This window comes from Dipodomys ordii, unplaced genomic scaffold (genome assembly GCF_000151885.1).
Source record: "Dipodomys ordii isolate 6190 unplaced genomic scaffold, Dord_2.0 Scaffold51, whole genome shotgun sequence".
NCBI classification, from domain to species: Eukaryota; Metazoa; Chordata; class Mammalia; order Rodentia; family Heteromyidae; genus Dipodomys; species Dipodomys ordii.
In genome coordinates, this window is record NW_012267267.1 from 9,061,510 (window position 1) to 9,082,352 (window position 20,843).

General features: G+C 33.7%; 1 protein-coding gene across 1 annotated transcript in view; it reads left to right on the forward strand.

Moving 5' to 3' along the window:
* The window catches only part of Lrrc7 (leucine rich repeat containing 7), a 284,370-nt gene that overhangs the window by 21,633 nt on the left and 241,894 nt on the right, over window positions 1-20,843 (forward strand). Inside the window, exons 2-3 of the mRNA XM_013020506.1 lie at window positions 2,863-2,980; window positions 16,117-16,195. Coding sequence (XP_012875960.1) covers window positions 2,863-2,980; window positions 16,117-16,195 — 197 coding nt within the window. The remainder of the gene's footprint in view (window positions 1-2,862; window positions 2,981-16,116; window positions 16,196-20,843) is intronic.

Sequence of the window (20,843 nt, forward strand, 5' to 3'; positions counted from 1 at the left end):
AAATCTAGGTCTGTTGATTATCAGATACACCATTAATATAGTAATGTTATTTTTTAAAGCAAACTCCTCAAAAATAATAACTTACTCTTGGTTGCCAGATACATTCCAAATACCAAAGATGCTGAAGTAGGAAAGATACAGATTAATTAGTGATAAAATATAGCAACTCTTTTCATCTCTCAGTAACATTTCAAATTAGGGCATTGAGCATCTGCATTTTACAGGCAGGAAATCTGAACATTCCCATAATTTTAGGTTATTAGGTAAATTTCATAGAAGAGCCAAGCAAATTTGAGCACGTCAGTCTGCTTCCAGATGTCTTTGCTCTTACTTACTAGAAAGAGGTCTGAGATTTTCTTTACTGTGTCATATTCAGGGGTTTCCACAGCTTTTTTCCTTGATGTGACTTCATTTAAAATTGATGAAGAATACTGGGATTTGTATTAATTATTTAGAGCAATATAGAGCTGGAATATGAGACAAATTTCAAAGAAAAGCTTTAGCCTAAAATGTGTGCAGTAATCCAACTAAAGAGTGATAAGTAAATCCTACTAATATCAGTGATTCAATAATTCATTTTTAGAATCTATCAATCCATAACTAATTATATTGCATTTAGATATAAATGGAATAATTTTAACAGAATTATATACTATTTTTATGCACATTGGTTGTGTATATGCTTTTTAAATTTTAATTTTATTGTCAAGGTGATAGAGCGGTTACAGTTACATAAGTAAGGTAGTGAGTACATTTCTTGTCAAACTTGTTACTCCTTCCCCATTTTTCTCCCTCCTTCCTTCCCCCAATCCCCCCCAAGTTTTACAGATCACTTCCAAGATAGTGTCTTGTGAGTATCATTGTTGCATTGGTTCCCCCTTTTTCCTTAGCAGTTACTGGAGCCCAGAGTTCAAGTTCCTCTATCAACTTGAAAAAAAAATGTAGATTCAGAAGCTCCAATCAAACAGGAATCTGCATTTTTAGCAAGCACACTAATAGTCCAGATATGTTGATGTATGTGTTTCCAGTAGAATTTTCAGAAAAATATTAAATTCAATTTTTAATGCTGTTCAACGTGTCTTGACTACTACTAGATATGAACAGCTTGGATAGAATTTTTGATTCATTACTGGAAGAATTATCTAAGGAGATTTTTTTCAGTTGATGTTTCTAATTTTATTTGCAAAATTTGAAAAGATAAAGTATGGTATCAGTATGTAACTGCCTCTTGGTATATTTAACTACCACATTTTTATGTAAGCCATGTTTACAAGAAAAAGTAGTAGCCAATGGTTGTTAGTTCTTAACCCATTATCTTTTTAGGAAAGTTGTGCTACAAGTGTGTACATAAGATATGAAATGAAGTTTTATATTTTGGGCTAAGCATTTTTGGCTTTTTAAAAGATTATTTGCAGTACTTGTTGCAATGTTGAACTTTTTTAACATGATGTACAGAATGAATTTCTTTTTATCAAAACTGAAAAAGAGAACATTGATAGACACTCTGATAGAGTGAATCTACATTTTAAACCAGAACTTCTGTCTTCCACTGACTATGAGTATGCTGGATTCAAGAATCATTGTTTTGCTGGGCACCCATGGCTCACACCTGTAATCCTAGCTGAGATCTGAGGATCACTGTTCAAAGCCAACCTGGGCAGGAAAGTCCATGAGACTCTTATCTCCAATTAACCGTCAGAAAACCAGAAGTGGTGCTGTCCCTCAAATGGTAGAGTACTAGCCTTAAATTGAAGAGCTGATTGTTTAAACAGGGATACAGGTAGACCCATTGTAACAATGAGATGTACAAGATTTTATATCGAAAAACAAACTTTACAACTTTGTTGGGGGGGTCTGGGGGAGATGGAGGGGCAGGGATGGTAAGGAGCCACAAAGGAGGAGGCAACAATGCTTGATAAGAAATGTACTCATTACCTTGCTCATGTAATTGTAACCCCTCTGTATAGTATTTTCACAATAAAAAACTTATTAATAATAAAAAAACTGAAGAGCTGAGGGACAGCACCCAAGCCCAGAGTTAAAGCCCCATGACAAAAACAAACAAACAAACAAAAAATAAAACATGGTTTCGACTCTTTGTCGTTTTCCCATTCCATACTTAGGAATGATGGAAAATACAAAGCAAACAGCAGTGGGGGGTTGTTTGTTTTTTGTTTTTGTTTGTTTGTTTTACCAACTATCAGAAGTTAAATGTTTCATTTGCTAGTTATTTATGAAACAGGGCCAGAGGATATTAAAGGAATGTAAGCTTGTATATTCTGATGTATTGTTATTCTGTATGACACATAAATAACTGTTCAACATGACAGAATAGATACTTCCACTTTAGGAAAAGCTTTGTGAAATCTAACATGATTGCTGTAAAATAGAAGTGAGGTAACCCTGGTAGCTGTAGGAATAGAAAGTGACAACTCCAGAAGCTATTTCAAAGAAAACAAAATCAGTAAGATTCAAATTGAATGGAAAATAGCAAAAAAGAAGTGGAAAAGTAAAATACTTCAAGTTTGGCATCTGGGTAGACAAAAATAGAGAGTTACTGACATGGTGAGGGAATATGAAACTGTTCTGAAAATGTTAAGAAGAAGGTGGGCGTGGAAGAAAAGTGAGGAAGGCTTATATAGCTGGATCTTTTTTATTGCTTTACATTTTTAATACATTTTTATTGTAAAAATACTGTACAGAGGGGTTACAGTTACATGAGCAAGGTAATGAGTACATTTCCTATCAAGTATTGTTACCTCCTCCTTTGTTTTTCCCCTACCATCCCTTCTTTGTTCCTTAGTTTATGTCTGAATGGACTAACCAAACTGTGACTTAATGGATGTTTATTTTCTATTACAGCAATTGTTCAACTGTCAAGCTCTACGAAAACTAAGTATTCCTGATAATGACCTTTCGAACCTGCCAACCTCTATTGCTAGTTTAGTTAATCTTAAAGAACTGGACATCAGTAAAAATGGTAAGATTCTTTACTATTCTCCAAATACCTTGATACTTTTTAAAATTTTTTTACTGAAAATGTGTTTTAATGTTTTCCCTAGAGATAATATAAAATAATTTCATCAGCTTTTTGTGTAACTAAAAGTTAATTTTGTTACAGAGTTAAATCCTAAATCATAACCCAAAGACAGAAAACATCTTTCTCCTCCCCTTACAATGTGCGTAACTCATGGAGGTCTACTTCTCTTTGCATTCCGATATGTGACCTACCATTTACACTGAGGATATAAAATGTTACTTAGCTGAATTCTGTGTTTGGCATGAACGTGGACAAATAGAACTCTAGTTATTTCAATTGATATGCTTGATAGCAAGGGAGAAACACGAACAAAAACAGGTCCCTTCCCTCACCAGGCTTACATTCTAGCCAGTGATTTATATATTAAAGCATATTACATGTTTAAGTTATTCTTATATTACCTAGACTCCCTTAATAGAATTATAAGCCAGTGATATCCTCGATTTTTGTTGCTATTGCTGCATTAATCACCACTTATTTCCCTGGCCGAAAAGAATGTCTGGCACACTGTAGGATCATAATAAATATTTGCTCTGTGAATTAATGAGTGAATGGTTCAGAGTTATCACAAAGTTCACAGTGTCACTGGAGAAGACTGACATCCAAAAATCATCACTGATATCGCAAAATACAATCAACTAAGTGCTTAATTATATGGTATAACTTACAATTATAAATTTGTAGAGAATACGAAGATTAACTAAAATGGCTATATTATTAGAAAACAGTTCAAGTATAGGATATAAACTAAAGACTTTCTTGAAAATCAGTGGCATCTAAATAAAGGAGAGCATTTTATTTGAAGGAGATAATAGAAATGTAAATGAGGGACACAAGGGTCTTTCTGCACCAGCTTGATTTATTACTTAGTTTTTTGAAAGACAATCAAGGAAGGACCATATGCACACTCACAAGGAGAATAGCGATTTGGCTTACACTCATTCAAAGATAATCTCTGGCCTGCCATTAATCTTTAATAAGAAATTTACAGGTTATATACTTTGTGGATTCATAATTTTGTACTTTTACAATTATTACCTACTAATATATGTTTCTATAAATCAAATTCTATTTTCAAATCTTAGTTTCTGAGAAATGTCACAAGGCTCAGTAACACATCCCATTCCTGTCCATTTGTTTTAGCTTGTTAGTCCAAGTAAACAAAACTTCATTTTATTTGTAAAAAGGAGCAAACAATATATGGTCAAATATGAATATGAAGCTCTTAATAAACATAAAAATTTTGAAAGCATCTTATAATTCCTGGTGTCATTTTACATCAAGAAATTTTTGGTTCCAGTAAGTGAATCACAAATTATATTTCTTCTCTTCAGAAGTAAGTCTCTGAGCAACTTTATGAATATTTGAAATTATAATTTTGTAACTATTAGCTTTGCATATATTTCCTTACATTCAGAAAATATTTATTCAAAAAGCTATACAAGACATGTGTTTTGATAAAGTGGAAACTTTCAATCATTCTGGGTCTATTTCTACATTTTGTGGAGGCTGAAGAATTTCTCTGTAATAAAAGCAGATAATAGACTGAGGGCCTCAAAAAAAAAGTTATACAAGACATGGTAATGTTAGTACAATGTTAAATGTGCAGTATGAGGATATATCAACCACCACTTGATATTTCACATATATAAAAATACTTCATCTGATAAACTTCTCAGAAATCAAAGCATAATAAAAACCTGTCACTGGTTTCTGTGACAGAAGCCTGGATAGTCAATTTAAGAGTTTAATACATCCTTTGGGAATCTGTCAAGGGAAGAAAGAACACATTGCAGCATCAAGATTGCGGTTGACCAAGGTGGAGTAGCCCTGGTGGGAAAAAGTCCAGATCAATGAGGCACATGGTATTCACAGAATTGGTGTTTAATGATGTACAGCGAAGGCTTATTGTGACATAGGGACCTATGTAATACTACTCAATTTTAGTAAGAACTTGGCTAAAATATGCTTGGATTTAGCTTAGTGGCCCCTAACATCATGAATTCTATGAAGTCTGAGGTTTTCTACAATCTTCTGTATACTGTTCATTGGCGTGTCATCCGGATTCACGACCTTTTCATCTCCATAATTCACAAACACTATTTTATATTAAACCCTTGTAAATGATCTATTAGGTACAGAAAGATAATGGCACAATTTGAGACAATAGCTTCCATCCACCTCTTAGCCATATCTCCAACTAGCAATCTTCTGTTCCATTTCATCTTCAAGGACTACCAAAGGGTCATTTCTACAGGCATCAGGCTGCCTTCTAGTGATTTTATCTGCCCAGAGTACTCCTCTCAATGCTCTACTCCATTCTCTCCACAAAGAATCCTCTTCACCTTTAAAAACATACATTCCAAAAGTCAGATGCAATGAACTTTTTCTGACAGCTACACAAAGAAAAGTGTTCCTTCTGCTGTGATTCTGTTTTTACTTTATATATGGTTTTATTTTGAACTCATTTTTTGCAGTGCTAGAAATATAACCTGAGATCTTGTTCATGCTAGACAGATACTGCTTTTTAATTTAAGTTCTGTATATGGAACTACACTTCAAGACTCTTGAAATCCAGGACTGTCTTGGTCATTCAGAGCTACAAGTATAATACCTCAGAGACATGGAGGGCAGATTTCTGATAACTATTTGTTAGTTAAACAGCATTTTGAAAAATACTTTCCTTTAAAATATGACAATTTTATATTATGTCATATCCCACATATAATAAAAAGTCCATCTAGTAAAGTAGAAACCTTCTAAATGTTTTAGCTGGATTATGGAAAAGATAGAAATAGGACTGTAATAACGAAGGAGTAACTACTCAAATCAGTTCTAATCCTACTTACTATTTGATTTTATTTCTCAGTTTAATATTACTGTGATTCACAAAGGTACTCTATGCAAAAACTCATTCTGTCCTCCAATTCCTTTATCCATTCAGTCAACACCTACCAAATATACCCACTAAATATAGGGCAAATATGCTTTCCTGATGTATTTGCTATTGTTGGGGTCTTAGTTTAGTTCCATTTCTTTTCTATGTTCTCAAATACACTCCTAATTGGTTTCCTCATCTGCATTATTTCCACTATCATTACCAAACCCTTCCTCCACAAGATAGCTTTAGCAGTATTTCTAGATTTCTGACATTTTAAAATTCATCTCCAACCTAAGGTACTTCAGCTGACCTAGGATAAAGGATAGATTTATGAATTCCTAACATAACAACAGAAAAACTCCACAAATGACCACTCACAATGATGCCATTCTAAATGCATTCCCCTCAAGAATGATCTAACTTTTAACTAGATTCTAAAAACATTCCTCAAATATTTAAAATTGTTCTGCTATCTCTTTTACTCTGCTTATATTATTTTTTTTAACCTAAACTACCTTCACCTTCTTTTTATCTGGCTAATCCTTATTCCATTCAATATTCAATACAAGGCTTATTGTTTATTGGTGTCTTCTGAAGTCCTAGACTAAGTCAAGGATTCAACTTCTATGCTATATAATTTGTGCATTAAAAATTATTGTTTTATCTAAAGCACTTCATATTAATCTATATTAAAACATTCATTTGGTTTTAATTTTTAAATCTTAAATCGCCTTAAAGAAAATAGATTCCAGTGTACCTATCATGGAAATTAAAATGTGAACATTTAATTATGTTAAAAATAACATCCTCTTTTTTAAAATAAGCAATACATTCCAGAAACATTGGACATCAGTTCACATCCCTTCCCACTTTTCCCTGTCAGAAATAAGGTGTTCAAAATTTCAGTGAAGTGCTAACACAGTTTGTTGATTATACCAAGAGCTATGGATTAGATATTATCTTTTTGAAATTTCTTCTTTAATTGACATGGACTTAGTTGCCCCAGGAGAAATATCAATGTTCCCATTGCTTTATATCTTGCCCTTACTTTAGTTATTACAGGTATAGGTGACAGATCATCAGATGAATATATAGGGATAAATTAGTACCTAATATTTTCTTAACCATTAGAAATTTCTACTTTAACATCACCAGATATTTACTGTATATTTCCTTCTAAAACTATCAGTTTGGGGTTTTTTCCACATGTAAGTCTTTACCTCATTTGCAAGTTATTTTGGGGCTACATATAATGAAAGTTTATCGTTTTCTGTATGGATGTATTATTAATTATTTTATCAATATCTAAGTAGTCCTTTTTTCAAAAATGCTACCTCATTTATAGAAAAAGTCTTTGCCAAAGTATGCAACCTGCTTCCTTTGCTTATTTGACTATTCTTCTGTTGTTGCCATACTGTTCTAATCATGATAACTTAAGATTGCTTCTTAAATCTGAAAATGCAACTCTTCTCTTTTGCTTTTCTCATGTTCAGATGTGCTTTTCTACTACTTGCTCCTCAGGTCTTCCAAGGTATTCATTTTGACTTCACTGAGAGCATTCCATCCAGGGGAATTTTCTTAATTAGCTTAACTTTAAAGATTGGTGTAGGAAAAACTTCTGTTTTGTGATGGCAAATATTGCTATTTTTCTTTTTTAGGTCAAATTTTATGCTTTTCAATAGTGTTTTGTGATTTTCTTCAAGGAGGATTACACATGTTATTAGTATGTTTTAAGCATTTATATCACTAGAGGCATAAACTTTACCGTTTTGTCCTTGATGCTATATAGGAATATTGCTACTTTTTATGCCCTTTGTCTTACTATAATGATTCTAATATAATTTATATTGTACAACTAATAGATTTATTTGGATTTTTATGTGAATTTAAAAATTCACATACTTTTTTCTTTTGATCTCATTATCATATATCTTAATGACTTCTTTCTCAAAAATTATAACCAAACTAAGAAATCATCCATTCCATCACCTAGGTTTCTTATTATATTTTCACGTATTGCTGATAATTTTTAATCCACCTCTACCATATCTGGAACTGTTTTCTTCTTTGCATTCCTAGCATCATTTAGCAGTTCTATTTACCTGCTTGCTTGTATCAACCTTGCAAGAGCTTTTTCTAATCTTTGACTCTTTTAAGATTCCTTTGGGACTTTTAAACAACTTTTGTCTTTTGTCTTGATTATTTATTTTCTAATTTATTTATTTTTACTTCTCTACCTCTATTTTTACCATGTTTTTTCCCACTGTTTTACTGTTTACCCAACTGGGTTTAGTATTCTAAAGCATTTAAGAAATTTTTTAGTCATCATTTTATTGAAATACATTATCAACTACAGGGCTTGATAATTACTGTTTCTTATTATTGCTTTTGTTACCCTGTGGTAAAGTAAGTGGTCAATTTTCAAAATGTTCCTATTGCATATAATAAAATAGATGTTCTCTCATTGATCAGTATAGGCTAAAAACCTACAAATGTTACACGTTAATCTCCATTAAGTTGTCAGCTTCGCTGGGAAAAGTATTGAATGTTTATAAATTTTACATATTTGAAATGTTGAAAGAACAGAAAATAGGTGATTAATAAGCACCAAGTTGTAGTCAGATAGAAGTAAGATACTGTATTATGGAATAGTAGGATGATTGTAGATAATATCATGGTGAATGCCTTGATATAATTAAGTCATTGTAAAAGAAATAAATAAATGAAAGTAAAACAGTCTCTGCAGGAAGAAGGTGAATGAAGAAAGTGGGTAAATAATGATGACTCTGATCAAAGACATATATTTTCAAATATGAAAATAGAATAATATATGAAAAAAGAATAATGAAGCCTGTTTGCCATTTTAAAAGGCAGGAAGGAGCATGAGAGAGATAGAGGGATGAGTTTGATGCAATACATTATGTATGTGTGGAAATGTCACAGTGACTCCCTTTTCAACTAATGGATGTTAATAAAGAATTTTAAAGAATACTAAAGTACTAGATATTTCAAAAGTTAGAAGAAAGAGGCTTCAATGTTTTGTTTTGTTTTGTTGTTATTCATATGGCTTGAACTCTGGGCCTGGATGCTATCCCTCACCTCTTCTGCTCAAAGCAAGCGCTCTACCACTTAAGCCATAGCACCACTTCCAGTTTTCCGGAAGATAAGGGTCTCTTTCCTGCTGGGCTGGGTTTGAACCATAATCCTCAGATCTCAGCCTCCTGAGTAGCTAGAATTACAGACGTGACCCACCAGTCGCCAGCTTTGTGTATATGTGTGTATGTGTGAATGGTTTTACCAAGCAAATGATATTTTTTCATTTTGCTTTCTTGTTTATTTTTTCTATTTGAAAATATCCTTTTCATATATGTGTTATTTCTCTATTATTGTCTGATGAATCTGACTTTCTCTTTTTTTAATGTTTTTTATTGTAAAAATACTTTTCAGAGAGGTTACAGTTACATGAGTAAAGTAATGAGTACATTTCCTATGGAGCATTGTTACCTCCTCCTTTTTTTTTTGACTTACTTATTTTTTTTATTACGAAAACAATGCACACAGGGGTTACAATTACATGAGCAAGGTAATGAGTACATTTCTTATCAAGCATTGTTGCCTCCTCCTTTGTTTCCCCTTACCATCCCTTCCCGCCTCACCCCTCCAAAAAGTTGTAAAGTTCGTTTTTTGACATAACTTTGTTTTTGCTCTACCATCCCTTCCCTCCCATCCTTCCCAACTCCTCCCCCCTCAGTTGTAAAGTTCATTTTCAACATAGTATCTTGTACATCTCATTGTTACAATAGGTCGCCTGTATCTTTATTTCAGCATTTTGTTAGTTCCCTTCCTCTCCCCAAATTATAAACATGCATATACATGATGCAGGGCACCAACATCAAATACAGTGATAACAGGGGTTATACCATGGGAGAAGAACATACTAGAGAATCAAACAAAAAAATCTCATAGTACATTTTAAACACATTAAAAACAATAGCAAGAAAGAAAAAACCACTTGTGTCCCTATCTTGTGGTTCATTTCACTTAACATATTTACCATAGCTAAGATATGGAACCAACCCAGATGCCCTTCAGTAGATGAATGGATCAAGAACATGTGGTATATTTATCCAATAGAATTCTATGCCTCCATCAGAAAGAATGACATCGCCCCATTTGTTAGGAAATGGAAAGACTTGGGAAAAATTATATTAAGTGAAGTAAGCCAGGCCCAAAGAAACATAGGTCCCATGGTTTCCCTTATTTGCAATAACTAGTATAGGTCTGGGACAAGCAGAAAAGGTCAAAAGTTATGAGCAAATGATAAATGTTTGAGGGAGTAGTTAAGTAAGCTTAACCTGATTTTAATATTACCCAATGGGCATATGTATTGAAATGCCACATGGCACCCAATAAATATGTAGTTACTTTGTTCTTATTTATCAGTTCAAATAAATTTAAATTTTAAAACCAACCAAATACTTAGACTATTTACCTACTTGGAACATTCAAAATACCAAATTAACTGGAAAGCAGTGAACTGGAAAATGAGATTTCAACTTCTTGTGTTCAATAAAGATTACATTCTTTCTTCTTTTAAAATAAGTACATTAACCTTGACCTTAGTAAAGAAGATTCAATCAATTTTATTAAAATTTGGTCTTCTATCTATCACCTACCTAGAAAGAAAGAAATATCTATGCGGCATTTAAACCGCCCAGGCTCTCATAATTATTTGTTCCCTAATTACATGCAGAAATCCAAAAGTAAATGAACTACTTTCCATTGCAATGGATTTTTGTCTATTATTCCACACATCTTAATTCAGTAATAAAATTAAAATCCTATCTATAGCCGAGATGAATATGTTTCATGATATTGCAATCTCTGAATCAATAGTCTATGCCTGTTTATAAAGATGATACATGGTCATAATGCAATAAATTGTTTTATATGATAAAGTAAGATAATGAATGATAAGGTTTAATTAGGCAGTGATTTCATTTCAAATTTGATTGTTGATTTGTCATAGAGGCATAGAGATTCTGACACTATAATTTAAGGACTTAAATGAAAATGAATTAATTTGAAAGCTCTTGTTAATTCTCTAGCAATTAAGTGATTTTTGTCTCATCCTCTAAAACTTATTTCTATACATGAATGGGTTTGAACAGCACCACAGTGGGCAAAATCACTATTGTTAGCTATAATGAAAGGCAATCAGAGTTGAAGCCATTATTATGTGTTTTATTGACTTGCCAGTTTTTCCACCCCCATCTCCAAGTGCACACAAAACACTGAAGATAAATCACATCTTCTATTTGGAGGGAAGAAAAGGAAATTTTCCCTTTCTAACAAAGCTGAGAGAGCAGATATGAGTAACTAGTTAATTGATAAAAAAAAATCTTTAAACATTTGAGCATATTTAGAGAATAGAGACTCATAGTATATTTTTTTAATTCTTGGGGGATACTATTTTGGTAAGCTTTCTAGGGGTTAGAGAGGTAATAATATTATTTAGTAGCTCTCTATATGCAATACATGTGCCCTTGATGCTTGGCAAAAAAAAAAAAATAGGCAATATACTTAGAGTAAATGCTTATTACTTTGCCTATTCAACGCCTCACTTTTAACACAGTTAATGTGTCCTTAGTCTGAAAATCACTAATGCTTCCTTCACTTTAAGACAATTTTCCCTTTCTACAGAATCCACTTTGGCCCATGATTATAATGTAAAAATAAACTGAAGTTAGGCTCTATGCGTAGCCATTAAAGAACTTTCTGAACTAAAACCAAATGTGCTTATCCAGCCACCTTCACAGCTGCTGCCACAACTTGTAACTCTTTCTAATGTCTTCATAGTGAAATAGTATGGATTAAGGGTGTTACCAGCACTTACTCCATGGGAGATAAGCCTACCATCTCACTAAGTACAGGAAAGAAAGGAACTACTGCCCATCTCCTCGTCCATCTGAAGTCTAGGTTGTGCTCTGCCAGCTAAACTGATTCATCTTAGAATTACAGCAGAGCCTTTTTTGAACTGAGTAGCCTATCCTCTGTATTCTATCGAATATTGAACAAAGGTAAGAATCCTCCTCTCTTCTACATCATGCTTCCTCTTAGCATAAACACTGTAAAAATAAGAACTGAACCTTTATTATACATCCTTATTATACATCCACCACAACCTCCATCAAAGTACAAACATAGTGAATGTTCACGAAAGTGACTGACTGGAAATGAAGGAGTTTCATTAACCATACACGAAATGATCTTAAACACCCACTTCACATAACATGTTAAGAAGTCACCTGTATTGTTTGTTTAGAGACAGTCACCCTTTTCATCTTCAGACAATAAAAATCTACTGTCTCTCTCCAGTATTTTTTTCCATGTTTGTAAAATACTTTAGCTCTTTCCTGCAAGCTATTAATGTAGTTTCCCAGTATCAACCTAGGTACTTTTTGAACTATCAAGAAGCTGAAAGTCAACTGATGAATACATGCCTGGCACCATATTACTATTTTTTAAGGTCACTCCCTCACACAACCGCAACCATCTGTGAGCCCCTCCAAACTATCAATCTACCAATGCCGCCATCTTGCCCTGTACCACCCACCCACCCATCCACGTCTTCAGCTTTCTTCTCTCCTCTTTACATTTCATTCCAATTTTTTGTGGTTCATCCTCAAACTCCTCCTTTGTGGACCCCCTCAACTCTTTTCCACTTCGTTCATAGCACTGTGCATTGTTCAGCAAACCCTGCTTCAATTCTGTTCTCTAGCTATTGCTCAGTGGAGCTAGAAATAAAACCCTGCTGATAGCGTGTTGAATTCGTGATCACAAATCTGAAGTACTTCCCTTGAGAAAATTAGAGCTCTAAGGAAAGAATTTCTACCTGTGAACATCTGTGCCCATATTTTGTGAATTTTTAGCTATTTAGTAACACATGAATTATTCTAAGTCAAAATCTCCCTAGTTATATCATTAAACTGAAGTTATTAATTTCTCTATTTCTGAGTGAATACATTTGAAAACATTTAGAAAAATTGGAAAAATGTATTTATTTGTATTCATGTTACACATACATGCATGTGTATAACAACAAATATATGTAACTAAATATAAACATATATGTGTGTATGGAGTTATATTTTTTCAGAAGACCAGGTAGACCAGTCTCAAAAGTTGTTTAATAAAGTCAAATCTAATAACCTTTTTTTGTGGGCTTTTTTTTTTTTGGTGCTGGCCTGGAGCTTGAACTCAGGGCCAATGAAAGCACTTTATAAAGTCCATCCACTTCACATCTGAAGCTCCTGTTAAATTTGTTTTTACTGATTTTTAGTAGTTGTCTCATTAATCTGTTTCTTATATTTTGTTTATTTGTTAGGCATGCAAGGCAGGATTCTCCCTATGTTTTATAAATTTTCTAGCTGTTCTGTTACTTAGATCTTGGCAATGATTCTCTAGGGCCTTTTAACCTGATCCAACCTAGACCATTAGCTCTCTGCTTTATTATGTCATTTTGATAGCAAATATCCCTCAGAAATCTCTTGGAAAAATGATGCATGCAAAATAAAGATACTGAGTTCTAGAACATCTAAAAATACTTTAAGTCTAAGCATTTATTGCTTCCAAATATACAGCTTATTTTCTGCTCAATTAACCTTAAAGATTTGTTGAATTTTCTTTCTAGTATTCTCTCTCTTCTCTCTGATCTCTTCTCTCTTTCTTGGTGGCACTTCAGCTTGAAATCAAGACTTGCCAGACAAGCACTTTATCAATTGCACCTTTCCCCCAGCCCTTTTGTTTTAGTTATTTTATTTACATACGATCTCCCACCTTTTTTATCTGAGCCAATCTCAAATCATAATGTTTCTGTCTTGGCCTCCCAAATAGCTGGAATTCCAGTATTGAACCAGGCTATCTTTCCCTCTTCCTTTTTAAATATCCTTTAACCCAACAGTTTAGGGAGAACAAAGCAACTTCTTAAAAGTCAACATTGATTGAGATACATGTATTTATAAACTGCTTTGTTAAACTACTTAAAGATTATAATAAAAAATATTAAAGTCTGCTATGTTCCCCTCTAACCTACTCCCAAATGCCTGGTAATCACAGGGTTTTGTTTTGATGATAAGAGGTCAATTTTTGAGATGTCTCATCTATATAAAATGAAATAATAATTTTTTGTGTGTCTGTTTTTTTCATTTAGAATAATATACTCTGGATCCATCTAAGTTGTTTCAAATGGAAGGATTACCTTCCTTTTTCAAAACAAATAGTTTCTTCACTATTCATCCAATGGGCACTTTAGTTATTTCATTATCATGACAATGATGAATGTACTGTAATAAATATGGGGATGCAAATAATATAATGCTACATAATTACAAAAGGATATGTAAATATACAAACAAAACACAATTTTACATATTTATACATTTATGAATTTCCTTATATGCAAGGACATTAATCTCAATGACCACATTTATTATATATTGCTAGTCTTTGAACACATTAGTTCTCGCTACTTTCTTGTGTCTTTAAGGTAGATAAATTATGTTAATTCATTCCCCCTACTCCCTCATTCTGGCACTATTGTTGATATTTGCATTGATTGACACTCCCTACTTCTTTTTTATTACTAATAATTGTGGGTTAAAATAATATATCACTTGATTGTTTAATACATCTCTCACTCTTCACTACAACTCTATTATGAAATACTTCACATAATCAGTTTTAGAGCAGGAAACTAAAACTTTAAGAGTTTAAGTTTCTAGCAGGGCATCAGTGGCTCACGCCTGTAATCCTAGCTAGTCAGGGGGCTGAGATCTGAGAATCAGGGTTCAAAGCCAGCCTGGGCAGGAAAGTCCGTGAGACTCTTATCTCCAATAAACTACCAGAAAACTGGAAGTGGTGCTGTGGCTCAAGTGGTAGAGTGCTAGCCTTGAGCTGAAGAGCTTAGGGACAGCTCCCAGGCCCATAGTTCAAACCACATGACCAACCAAAACAAAAAAAGTGTTTAAGTTTCTTGCCTCGGGTTACTCAATCAATAAAGATGAAGCTGGGATCCTATCTTAAGCCAAAATACTTGACCCTGAATGATCTCACATTTAGACCATTAAAAAAAATACAAATCTGTAAACCAAGTAGGTAAACCCATTTTCAATAGAAAAATAAATGCAGTCTTGTCCTTAAAAATCATATTTAAATTTATTTTCTGCTTCTCTGTCTTGGTCTGCACATACGTTGAGGAAATAACATTCTAGTTAGGAACCTGTGTAAATATGATATGCGTTATACCACCATGAGATGGAACCATCCTACAAATTTACCAGACAAAGCTAAAGATTGAAAGAAGGTTAGTTCCAAAAGTGAAAAGTGTCACTATGGGCAGATAGGAATGGTTTAAAATTAACTTTCCTTCTAATATTTTGCAGGACCTATTATATTTTGTTTATTTTCTATCAACTGGTTGAAATGTTATCTGTATCACTTATTCCCCTGCTCTTAGTTCTTATGGATGAGGCTTATAGCTTACTGATTTTCAGTTTCATAGAGAAGCTTCTGCAGAATTCTCAACTGCCACAAAGACTCCATGGAGAACTCAAAGAAGGGCAAGGGCAGCTCACCTCTTCACATTCTCAACCAGAAGCATTAAACAAGACAAAATGCATAAAATTTGCTAAAACCTTATATTGGCTTGGAAATTTCGATCAGTTCTGTGATCATCTTGAAGTATTCATCAGACAAATATGTCTGTATTTCCTAACTGTGTAAAATTGAGCCCTGGAAGCACAAATTTTTATCTTGAAATTTACTTTACATCTTCTGATTCTTCCCTTCCCTAGAAGAGCATTATAGTGACTAAATAACAAGTTATATTTTCCCCTTAAAGTTAGCAAAGAGCCAAGATACATCTCATGACAAATATAATTATCCTCAATTGTATATCCATTTCCACTGTTGCTGTTATATTATTTAATATTCAACTTTTGCCAGGAAAACTATATGTATCTATGCTTCTGTTATTGGACAGCAGTATATGAAATTTTCACTCTACTTATTTATTCTAATGGTGTCAATGGCATGATGATTTATAGTCTGTATTGATTATTGTTATTATCAGAACATCATTTGAAAAATGTTTTGCTGGAATATTTTCATATGCTTTGTTATTTTTGTCTTTTAGGTGTACAAGAATTTCCAGAAAATATAAAGTGCTGTAAGTGTTTGACAATAATTGAAGCCAGTGTCAATCCCATTTCCAAGTGAGTATAAAGTTTTATCTCTATATTTATTTGTATTTGGTAATATATGTAGATGTAACTAAAATGACAATTGAATTTTAGTTTAGCACTGATGTAATAGTTAATAAAATTATGAGAAAGAAATAACCAAATTAGAATTGTTTCACCAAAGATGACTAAAAACATTACTGCATAGAAAAGCAGTCCAATTGGCACAATCTAATGAAGCAAACCATGTCATCATTTTTTGTAGCTCTCAGGCAACTTTCCACAGATGAGAATTAGAACTTAGGAAATAGTTATTAGGAGCCAGGAGCCGGTGGCTCATGCCTATAATCCTAGCTACTCAGGAGGCTGAGATCTGAGGATCATGGTTCAGCCCAGGCATGAAAGTCCATGAGACTCTTACCTTCAATAAACCACTAGAAAACCGGAAGTGGTGCTGTGGCTCAAGTTGTAGAAAGCTTGCCTTGAGCAGAAGAGCTCAAGGACAGTGCCCAGGCCCAGAATTCAAGCCCCACGACTGACAAAAAGAAAAAAGAAAAAAGGAAGTAGTAGTTAGTTGTTGTCATGAAGAGAAAGTCACATCAGGACTTGGTCGGAGTTCAAGGGAGTACCAAATTTTAAGGCAGTGTTAAATTCATTAAAGGTACTCATGTAGTTCAAAGAAATTTAGTCTTATTAGAGAAAAAAAAAGTGTTCCTTTACCATAGCAAAGGCAAAAGAGATAATCCTGGGATTCTAGCAGAATGGTAGATACCAACAATAAAGATGTTAGGATTATCTAGATAATCCATTTTATGATCTGTTCATTAAGAAATCTCAGAGTCTCCAGATGACCGAGTTGGGTAATTGAATGCATAATGGAGGGACAAGATCTGTGGATCCAATGAGTCAAGAAAGCATGAAGTGAATGGATTGGATGAGTCATGAACTTTCATGATAAAGTAAAATGAAAGCAGAAATGAAATAAAGAAGATCTAGTGACAGTTGCAGTAATATTTTTAAATAGAGTTAAAACAAATGTGTGGTATTGGGAAGCAGAGATCTTGAGTCCCCTCAGGATAATGCTGAGAATAAGATCTGAGCAAATCCCTCTGGCTTGTGTCCATGTGAGGTTGAGGAGTCTGAGCAAAACCCATTGATAAGATAATAGAAGAGTGTTTTCAGAAGACACATGGAGTCTTCCAAAGGGAAGTTGAGAGGAAATTATGTATCATAGTATATGAATGAGAGACAAAAGTTTAGAAGGAGAACTTTGCAGTGACTGGTTTGTGAATCAACTTGACGCCTTTGGTAGAAAGAGAAACATCAACCAATAAAACAAAATAAATTTGAAAGTCCCATCTTTCCCACCTCAAAGTAAAATATGAGGGAGTAACAAAACAGTGAAAGTCTTTTCCCAAAACTCTTAGATCAAATGCAATTTTTTCATTGTCTCAGTGAAATAGATGCTATTGACCCCTTACACACAAATTTCAAACATGCCCTTGACGTGAGTCATACTATTTAGAGTAGATGGTGAATCTTTTCCCTTTAATTCTTTAACTCTATTAAATAATTTTATTTATAAATATGGTAGTTTATAAGGGTAGAATCCAGACTTTAAAATATACCTTCGAGTCTTTAAATTATACAGTATTATTAACTATTTCTCTGAATTCCTTTCAGAATATGTTTTTTTTAATTCTTTTTTTTAATTGTGAAAATACTGTACAGAGGGGTTATAATTACATGGGCAAGATAGTGAGTACATTTCTTATCAAGCATTGTTGCCTCCTCCTTTGTTTACCCTTCCCATCCCTTCCCATCCTCCCTCCTCCTCACCCAATCCTCCCCCCCCAAGTTGTAAAGTTTGTTTTTTTTTGTTTTTTTTTTTCTTTTTTTTAAATTTAATTTAATTTTATTTGTGAACATACTGTACAGAGGAGTTACAATTACATGGGCAGGATAATGCGTACATTTCTTACCAAGCATTGCAGCCTCCTCCTTTGTTTACCCTTCACATCCCTTCCCAGCCTCCCCCCTCCCCCCCAATCCCAATCCTTCTCCTTCCCCCCCTCCCCCCCCCCCCCGCACCGACGTTGTAAAGCTCGTTTTGGACATGACAACTTGTACTTCTCATTGTTGCAACAGGTCCACCTGTATCCTTAAACAACTGTTTTTTTCCCCATCTCCTCCACAAGTTATACTGACATCAAATATAGTGAAAGCAGGGGTTATACTGTGGAGGAGGGACATACAAAGCAACAAAGAGATAATCTTATAAATGCGTTAGAAACACATGCATGAAAGAAAAAAACATTAAAATACACATCTAACGGTTCATTTTCCTGACATCACATTATCCGACCTTTTCCGCTTGGCTCATACATATACTAGATATTACAAATAAGGGAAACCATGGGACCTATGTTTCTTTGGGCCTGGCTTACTTCACTTAATATAATTTTTTCCAAGTTTTTCCATTTCCTAACAAATGGGGCAATGTGTTCGTTTTTTGACATGACAACTTGTACTTCTCATTGTTGCAACAGGTCCACCTGTATCCTTATTTAAACGACTTGTTTTTCCTCTTCCCCTCCACAAATTATACCCACATCAAATACAGTGAAAGCATGGGTTATACTGTGGGGGAGGGACATACAAAGCAACAAAGAAATAATCTTTTTTTTTCTTTTTTTTTTCTTTTATTTGTGAACATACTGTACAGAGGGGTTACAATTGCATGGGCAGGATAATGCGTACATTTCTTACCAAGCATTGCAGCCTCCTCCAACAAAGAAATAATCTTATAATTGCATTAGAAACAAATGCATGAAAGAAAAAAAACATTTAAAATACATATCTTAGGGTTCATTTTCCTAACATCACCTTCTCTGGCCTTTTCTGCTTGACTCATACATATACTAGATATTGCAAATAAGGGAAATCATGGGACCTATGCTTCTTTGGGCTTGGCTTACTTCACTTAATATAATTTTTTCCAAGTCTTTCCATTTCCTAACAAATGGGGCAATGTCATTCTTTCTGATGGAGGCATAGAATTCCATTGTATATATACCACATTTTCTTGAGCCATTCATCTACTGAGAGGCATCTGGGTTGGTTCCAGATCTTAGCTATGGTAAATAATGCTTCAATAAACATAGTTGTGCTGGTAGCTTCAGTGTGGTCTTGTTTGTAAACATTTGGGTAAATGCCCAAAAGTGGGATTGCTGGGTCATAGGGGAGCTCTACGTGGAGTCTTTTGAGGAACCTCCATACTACTTTCCAAAGTGGTTGAACAAGTTTACACTCCCACCAACAATGAAGTAAGGTTCCCTTCTGTCCACATCCCCTCCAGCATCTGTTGTTATTAGAGTTCTTGATTTTTGCCATTCTAACTGGAGTGAGGTGGTATCTCAATGTTATTTAGATTTGCATTTCTTTTATGGCTAGGGAGGTTGAGCATTTCTTCATGTGTCTATTGGCCATCCTTCTTTCTTCTTCAGAGAAGTTTCTCTTTATGTCATTAGCCCACTTTTCTGAAAATGTTTAACATTTGAAAACTATTACTTATTTCATGAAAAAGTGCTTAATATTCCAAACATTAACCAGTTTCCAAATTTGTAAAATGTCACACTAATCTCATTAGTAGATGAATTTTTAAAGTTGGCTTAAAAGATAGACCATTTAAAATAACACACTTTGTATGTATGACTCAATGAATTTTGACAAATGTGTATAACTTAACCATCACAATAATATATAGATTATTTCAACATCTCCAAATTCCCTCAACCCAGGAATCCCTTTTTCTGACGATTAACCTCATAGTTTTGCCTTTTCCAAAATGGCAAAGAAATATCAAACTTTTTGCCTTATTCCTCTTATTTAATGTCACAATTTTAACATTTATTCACGATTTTTTCAGTAATTCATTCCTCCTATTGCTAGGAACTATTCCAGTGTACAATTATAATATGATTTGTGTATCTTACCAATTGATTCATACCAAGGTTGTTTCCCTTTTAGGACTATAATAAATACTACTATAAATTATGAAGCAGTATTTGTGTGAACATATGTTTCATTTTTATTGCTTAAATACCTAGCAGTAGTTTTCTGGCACCTGAGTGCTTAAACTTATAATAAACTCCCAAATTGCTTTCCAAGACAGCAATTTAATCATGCAATTTCAGCACTAATGTACTAGTTTCAATTGTTTCCCATCTTTGTCATCATTTGGTAATATCAGATTCATTTCTTAAATTTTAGCCAGTCTATAAGATGCAGTATTTCATTGTGGTTGTAAGTTATATTTTAAAATCTAATTAGTATTTTTCCATGTACTTATTCATAAAATATATTGTTTCTTTGGGAATGATTCAATTTTGTTTGTTTTGATGGATTTGCCTTTTTATCATTGAAGTATAAGATTTATTTTAGATGCAAGTCCTTCGGCAGACATTTGATAGAAAATATTTGCTCCAACTGTGTGGATCCAGAATCTGAGCATAGCAGAGCTGGTTTCTGAGTTTCATGGGGCTGTAATCAAGGTTTTACTTGATCTGTGATCCCATCAGATGACTCAACTACAAAAGCATCCATTTCAACCCTAGTTGTTGGCAGAGTTTGTCTCCTTATTACAAGGCTGAGATTCCTAGATTTCTACCATCACCTAAAT